Raw genomic sequence first — 8,280 nt, 5'->3', positions numbered from 1 at the left:
GTGCACACCGCAGTGATTTCCCAACCACTGCGGTGTGTGTGTGTGCGAGCACACCGCACGTGCACACAGTGCTTGTACAGTATGTTTGGGCTGGAGCTGGGACAATTGCTGATTGTCTGGTGTGTCTTCTCTTCTCCTTCTCCCCTCTCCCCACCTTCCCCCCTCCCCCTCTCCCGTCGTGTCCACGTTTTGACTACAATCAGGCTTTCTTCTTGATCCTTCAGTGAGCCAGGGAGCGGCGTACAGTCCGGAGGGACAGCCAATGGGAAGCTTCGTGCTGGACGGTCAGCAGCACATGGGGATCCGACCAGCTGGTAAGATGTAGTCCGTCCCCCACTCCTCCTCCTCCACCTCCTCCTCCGACCCCATCAACACGCCTGCTTTAGTCGTCACAAGAGTAATGCAGACTTAGCATGGGGCACATCACCACTGACCCCTCTATGCGTAGCAGCACATCCTCTGGTGGATCTCCACAGAGTTTAGCTCGCTCTGACACCACCCCTTAACCCTTAAGACAGGTCTCATTGGTTTCCAGCACCCCAGTAATGCTCGTCCAATCTAGCCTTCAACACCCTCAGATCCTTTGCCTGCTTGCTTGCCATCGCTTGCCGTTTCTTTCACCCTGCTGGAAACACAACACCCTGTCACAAATCCCAATAATGACAATGCAATTTCTGTATTTTTAATATTTTCTTGAAATGAAACATTCTTTGCTTCGTCATCGTCTCCTGGTCTTTTTCAACGGCTTGTTTTTCCAGCTTATCCTAAAACCGTCCTCACCTTATCTTTTTGTCAGGGGGTCTTTTCTGTCTTCCCTGTGGTTCAACCTCTTGCTGACCTTTTTCCTCTGGCATTTCTCTCCTCTTTCTAGGGCCTATGAGTGGAATGGGGATGAATATGGGCATGGATGGGCAATGGCACTACATGTAACCTCCATCTTGTAAAGCAAAATGCAAAGAAACAGGGGGAAGTAAGTACTGGGCTCTTTCCTTGTTTTTTTTAATACTTTGGGGCTTGTGGGAATTGTATTTTCATTTTTTTCAAGCCACAGTTACATCACTACAGTCACTTCAGCACAAATACCTCACTGTGTTCTCTGGCCATACGTTGACAACAAGGCCCCACGACAACCCCATGCTAGCATGTTAGCATGTGGTTTCCCCACTGTGTGGGTGGGAGGGGTGTGTGGTGGCGAAGGGTGTACCAGGGGGGCCAGCAATGAATATAAGAAAGAGGAAAAGGAGTAGTGTTCTCCTGAGCACCCCAAGAAAGTGGGAAAGAAAGGGTTTTAGGGGCCCGACATGCGGCGCCGACAGACAAGAGCAACAGTGTCTGCGGCGACAACAACGACAACAACCGGAGAAACAAGCGGGAGAAACGCCCCGGTGTCAACGCATTCATCACAACAGCGCCATCGCTCTCCGGGGTTGTGCGACAGCCAATGCAAATGTTGGACATTTAGGGGAAAAAATAACATCTCCAGGGGGAAAAGGAGGGGGGGGGGGGGGGGTGGGGGTGGGGGGGGGGCTTGAAGGGGAGAAATTAAGCAGGCTCCAGTGAAGCGATAAAGAAGGGAGAAGTGAAACTGTCCTCTGAGTGACATAAATCTGTCTGGGGGCCAGGATTGATGCCCAAATTATCTTATATGCAAAGACGGGAACAGCGCAGTACATTACACTCCCTGGGCGAGATATACGGGCCGTGGGTGACACGCCGATCTTTCATTGGGTGTGGGGGGTGGGGGGGGGGTGGTGGTTTGGTTTCAGCTCTGTAAAGGAAATGTATATGGGCATGGGTGGGGGTGGTGGTGGTGGTGGGGTTGTGTGTGTTTTGAGTGGGGGAGGGCGGTAGCAGAGGGAGACTAGTGTGACATAAGACACAAGAGCAGGGAGACACCGGGGACAGATTTAAAGGCTTGTGGACATTCGACATGGCTTGCGTACGAAAGACGAGGGAAATCTCCCTCTCTCTCTCTCGCTCCCCTTCAGATCCCATATGAGATACCGACCCTGCCTTACTTACACACACACGCACACTGTACTCACACACCTCGACACACACACACGCACACACACACACACACACACACACACACATTCTCTTCGTGCCATTAAATTGCGGCGGTCTGATTAAGCCGACCGTTTCCCCCTCCGTCCCGCCGGAGCCACGGCGCTGGCATTTAAAAAAATCAAGACGTATCGCATCCCGGCGCGGAAGAGATTTTATTTAACACCTAAACTCCTTTGCCCAATGAGCCACAATATAATAACACTTACCTTGATTAAAAGAACCCTTTATATGTAAATGGAGAGTTTCCACGGGGTCACCGCGACAATTCCACTGACAGACTGTTTCCCCCATCTCTCTCCCTCTATCTCTCTCCGTCCCTCACTCGCTCTCCCTGTCTCTCTCTATGGGTCTCTCGCCCCGACTGCCTTTGCTAATGGCAGCAGGAGGGAGAGAGAGAGAGCGGGAGAAAGGGGGGGGAGAGAAGAAAAGCAGGAAGCAATGTTCCTTTAAATGGCCACACAGAGACAACATTTGCTCAGGTTGGATAATTCTTAATGTAGGGCTATATAATTTTGAGGCTATTTAATTACGTAACATACTTTATGCTTCATGACCAATTACATTAATAGCTTAATACAGAGGAATATTACCCTCTCTTGATTTGATTACGCAGCCACACAATATGGTATATTTGGTACTTAATTATAGCAAGCCATTGAGCAGGACCGCTGTGGCATAACAGGGGGGGGGGGGGGGGGGGGGGGGGGGGGGGGGGTGATGGAGGCAGAGTCAGTGAGCCCCCCACCCCGGTTATTGTCTTCAGATGGTTTTACCACTCTTGTTAATAAAGCGAGGAGAGTGTCAGATCTTCCTTAATGGAATGACCAAGGCTTACCGAAGGACTGGAGATTACGATCTCTCTCCCTCTCTGTCAAAAAAACATCTGTTGGGCCCCTTAACAGGAGCTGGTTCTAGGTTATATGGGGTTGAGGGCACCAATCGTCCATCCCCAGCCCCCCCCAACCCCCTACCACACAAACACAACAACCCCCGGAATGATTCATTCCCTTTTATGACCCGATAGTGTAGTTTAAGGAGACCTACTATGACAAACGTGTGCATTTCCAATGAACTGACAGGAGAGGGGGAAAAAAAAGGGGGTTTGAGTATTAGAAAATTGCCCAGCTTTCAGCCAATGAGATTGGTCATTAATCTCGCCCTTTGCTGTCTCGCTCTCCTTGCCCCCTGCTCCTACTCCTATTCATATTCTTCCTCCTTCACTTCCTCCTCCTACCACTTCTCCTGCACCTCCTCCTCATCATCATCATCATCTTCCTCATTCTCCTAATTTTCCTCCTTTTCCTCTTCTTCCTCCTCCTCCTCCTCCTCCTCCTCCTCCTCCTCCTCCTCCTCCTCCTCACCTCACCAGGGGCCTGCAGTGTCGTTTCTTAATTGCAGTGTACCAAGGTGGAGGAATGCAGCGAGTGAGCATGCCTCGTGACCTTGCGTCGACCCCTTTCCTCCTCCTTCCAGCGGCTAATCCCCCAGGGGTTCACATTACAAAGCAGGCCGGCCCAGACCAGAACCCAGACCCCCAGACCCAGCCCGCCCCCCCCCCCCCCCCCCCCCCCGCCCCCCCTGGCTCCAGTAGGACCCCCTTGCTCTCCCCTGACACTGCCCCTGCCTCCTCTCCCCAGGGTCTGGGCCTCTGGACCAGGCATGTTCCCATACTCTAGTCCCAGGCTCCAGGAACACCCACCTTTTCCCCCCCCGCTCCACATCCTACGCTTTTCTATGTTTACAACAAACACCCTCCCCACCCCCCCCCCCCCCCCCCCCCCCCCCCCGGCCCCATACACACGCCCTGGAAGGCCAAACAGTTGACTGTTTATCCAGTTGGCTCGGCTGGGAGTCTGTGCTGGCATGAGGGTGGCAGCATGCTGATGTCTTCACACATTGAGTTTCTCTTTCTGACGGAGACATCAGCATATGTATTCCCCTTTCCTCGAGCTCTCCTCCCCTTGTTCTTTTATTCCTGTCCCTTTCTCTTTCGCCGCTCCTCCCTTACTGTCTCTTTCTTCTTTTTGTTATTTGCCGTCTCCCCTGCTGTCGCCTACCGTCTCTGTGTTTCAGATGTCGCTTCCATTATTAGCTTAAATCCACCCATTGCTCACATCTTACGTCACTTTGTATAATGCACCTTGTGGGGTGGAAGCGGTTATTCTTAGTGTTGTTATGTGTAAGTAAAACAGGCCTAAATTATTTAATAACTTCTTAAAAGGATTTTTAAATCAAATACCTTCACACACGCGGGCATGCTCCCCTGAGAGAGGGCCTATTTGGTTTGACACTAAATTCAGCGGGGGAATTGACAGTTCCGCTCGTACGAGTATTAGTGCTTTTCCGCGTCAATACGGCTGGTTGATTTTCGCCCGCGTGTACAACACCGGGGCTGTGTCTATATGGATGTTCTGCGGGGGGATCGCTTTTCAACTCAGGAGCTGACCACAACGCTATTGGGCATTGTAAACCACTCACCATACCCTAAAATAGCGCAGGGTAATAATGTCACTCTTTCCTTTCAGTCGAAAAAAAAAATATGAAATACCCACTCCAGTGGATAAGACCATCTCGTAAAACGTTGCGCGGGTTCCCGACATTGGCTGAGCCGCGTCTAAATTGAATTGAAGTGTGTTTATGGATAAAGAACATTTCTGAGAGGTGATAACCAGGTTGTTTTATTGTGTACTATGGATAACGTTCTGCGTCTGACACTTTGGTTCTCCCTCTCGGTGTCTCCCTCTCAGGTCTAGCAGGCATGCCAGGGGAGTACGTACCTCAGAGTGGTCCTATGGGCATGAGCATGGCCCCGCCCAGTTACCCACCTGCCCCAACCCACCATCAGATGACCCCCCACCCGTCCCAGCTCCGTCACGGACCCCAGCTTCACCCCTACCTGCCTGGACACCCCCACCACCACCACCACGGCCACCACGGCCACCACCCCCACCACCACCCCCACCCAGCCATGCTGATGCACGGAGGACCTTCCTTGCACCCGGGAATGACCATGACCACACAGAGACCCCCCCTGCTGGCCCCCAATGACCCCGGAGCCGGAGGACCAGGCCTGGATATTCACGCCCAATAGTATAAGGGAACTTTTCTATCGCCACGACAACAACGACCACCAACCACCATCCACCAACAACTACAACCAACCAACAACTACAACAGCAGCAGCTACAACAAGAAATTAATTTAAAAATAAAATATAAGCCACACAGCGAACCCCAACAACGAAACTTTAACTATTTTAAGACTATTTTTAAGAATTAAAAGTGAACCCTTTTGATCAGAAATTAGACACTAAAGAAACAGAATACTAGATGAGCTGTGATACTTTTTTTAACAAAATTAAAAGCTTTAAAAATAAAAGTAAAAAAAATAACTTGTCGATTTTATTACTTTCATCCAAATGGAGGACCAAGCCCACAGGAACACTTTGTAAAGTCTTGGGCTTTTGGTAAAGACATCCACAGCGGTTGTTTTTTTTGTTTATATGTGCAAGAAATGGACTAATGCACACTTAAAAACACCTGCACACCACACACACACTCACACGGCGCCATTCACATGTTCACAACAAGTACACTTTCACGTGACATGCTCCAACGCTTCGGAAAAATGAAAATCACCCTCGAAGATTTAAAAAAAAGGAATTGACGAAAAAGACTCCAAGAGTTATAACTACTGTAGAATAAAAAAAAAGTTTAGATAACTAAGTTAAAACTTTGTGCATTTTTTTTCTTTCCTCTTCTTTGTTTATCAACACAACTTACGTTTCCTGATCTAGTTCTAGAAATTAAAGGTTAACCCCTTCCTCTTCCACACTGTGTGTGCTCCTACCCCGGGGGGAGAGACTGTTTCAACAGCACAGCACTATATAATGAAAACAATGAGAAAACAAAGAAGAAGAAGAAGAAGAAGAAGTAGTACAAGAAGATGGAACATCTCAAAAAAATGGCTCCCAATGACAGAGGGCAATCAGGTCCTGTCCCTCCACCAGCCCCTGGCTCCAGCACCACCACGACTGTAAGAACAGGCCACGATGGGAAGAGCTATACACGAAATGACACCGGATCTCTCCGCAAGATTCACATTGATCATTCATCATGCCCCCCCCCCCCCCCCCCCCCCCCCTAGCCTTTCTTTACCCAGAACGCTCCCCCACTACCCAACCCCTCTCACTTTTTTTCTGGGTTTGTGAATGAATGTCGCCCTGTAAGTTTTTGAAGAAAGAAAAAACATCTTTGTTTGAATTGCCCAAGCACTGGATTGTGTTGGTTTTATACATTTTTATTTTATTATAATTTTTAATTTTTATTTGAATTTTTTTTGTATCCTGGACTCTTTGTTTTTTTTGGTTAAGAGCCAATTGAAGGAAGCTTAACAGTGGAAAAAGGCGACATCCTACACAGTGCTTCTTCGTCTATGGATCGACATGCATATGCCATAAGGACAATACAAGGACAATGGTTGATTCCATGGCAACTGGCGAGAAGCAAACTGGCGGTTGATGCACCCAAAACACAGAAAACACCTTAAAAAAAATACAAAAAAAAGGAGAAAAAAATAAATTATGAACTCAATGCTGTTGGGGGATGAAAAGCTATGAGACTATTGTAACAAAAACTTCGTACAGAGTTCAGTCTATTAATTGTTTCATGTTAGATATTCTATGTGTTTACCTCAATTGAAAAAGAATGTTTTTTGCTAGTTTCAGATCTGCTGTGGCATTGATATTGTATGTCCATGAATTCCCTCCTTTTTCAGCACGTGTTCTCCTCTCTAGATGATAAGATGCCGTCTCCCTTAAGCTTTGTCAAAAATACATTAAATACTTGTATGAGGACTGTGACGTATTGTTTAAAAGGTGTTCAGTCACAAATGCTGTAATAAATATTTCATTTTTGATTTTTGTTAGATTTTTGTGTGATTAACTTGTGTTATAAACAAAGTATTATAAGCAATACCAATAGGTTGATGAAAGTGTTGTTATTATTATTTGTAGTGTTGGTGTAGTAGTAGTAGTAGTAGTAGTAATTTTGAAAACACCTTTTAAAAACAACATATGTTGTGTAACTTGCACAAGTCAGTTTTTCCAAATTATCCTGGAAACTATAACTGAGTAATACATTAAATAACAATTATACATAATGGAAAATTGAAAATTAATGTGAAAAGGGAGCGTCTTTAATGATAAGTTAGCCTTTAATTTGAATGGCGTCTGAATTTGGTCCCTTCTTTTCTGGCTTTTGCTCAATTGAAACCAAATATATAGATCGCTGAAACTAACTATGAGCTTTAAAAAACAGGGCTCTGATTTAGTTTATATGACAACAATTATTGGTTTAGAATGGGCAGAGCTGCATTTGGCTGGGTTATTTTTTCTGCTTTGCAGCGACGACTGTCGGCGGAATTGAGCATCGTTCATGTAGCCTATTCTCGGACATGCTATAAATGGCTATTTTCTAAGTCCGTTTTTGACTACGGCCAGCAGAGTCATCTACTTATAAAATAAAAGACATCATCGGTGCGGTTGAAATAATATTCGTCATTTAGTTACATTTTAATTTTTTATAGTCTATTGTTCCGTTTGTTTAATTCTTCTGTTTATTTAGTTTTAGCAAAAATGCACAAACGACTGAGCTAACGACCAAGTCTCACCACTAATATGTTCCGTACCAAGAATATGTATGATAATCATGATGCTTTATATTTTTATGATTATCGTAATAATAATAACAAGAATGATAATCATAAATAGGTTACTAGCTGAGATAATAATAATAATAATAATGCCCATTATTAGGCCTATTATTATTATTGGAATTATTAGAATTATCCCAATAGTATTATTTGAAGTATTGTTAATCGTTTTACTTTTTTTATTATTGTTATTGTGTAAAATCATATTAGGCATAAAAGTCTTAATGATAACTTGCAGGCCTAAATTTAAAAAAATAGCCTACATTAGTTTAAAGGATTAACATGTTATTAATTAATTTACATTATCATTATTTAAGCTATTCCTTTTTTTGAAAGCAGCCTATTTTCTTATATGGTTATATTACTTTAAGTTTACAAAAGATGCGGCCTGCTGTACATTTGAGTTGGTTTCGGAATCATGAGGCAGGCATTTATTTTGACTCTTAATCAACAACTAATCTTTGTTCTTTTGAAAACTGAAACAAAAATAGTTTGCAA

At 45.4% G+C, this 8,280-nt stretch overlaps 1 protein-coding gene across 1 annotated transcript in view; it reads left to right on the top strand.

The window, feature by feature from the left end:
- The window catches only part of meis2a (Meis homeobox 2a), a 29,920-nt gene extending 23,725 nt beyond the window's left edge, over positions 1-6,195 (top strand). Inside the window, exons 10-11 of the mRNA XM_056589752.1 lie at positions 204-314; positions 4,818-6,195. Coding sequence (XP_056445727.1) covers positions 204-314; positions 4,818-5,161 — 455 coding nt within the window. The 3' untranslated portion in view covers positions 5,162-6,195. The remainder of the gene's footprint in view (positions 1-203; positions 315-4,817) is intronic.
- Positions 6,196-8,280: the final 2,085 nt, after the last annotated feature.

The sequence above is a fragment of the Gadus chalcogrammus genome, chromosome 5, assembly GCF_026213295.1.
Source record: "Gadus chalcogrammus isolate NIFS_2021 chromosome 5, NIFS_Gcha_1.0, whole genome shotgun sequence".
Classification (NCBI taxonomy): Eukaryota; Metazoa; Chordata; class Actinopteri; order Gadiformes; family Gadidae; genus Gadus; species Gadus chalcogrammus.
The sequence above is the reverse complement of the archived record's forward strand: the minus strand, read 5'-3'. Positions and strand labels throughout refer to the sequence as shown.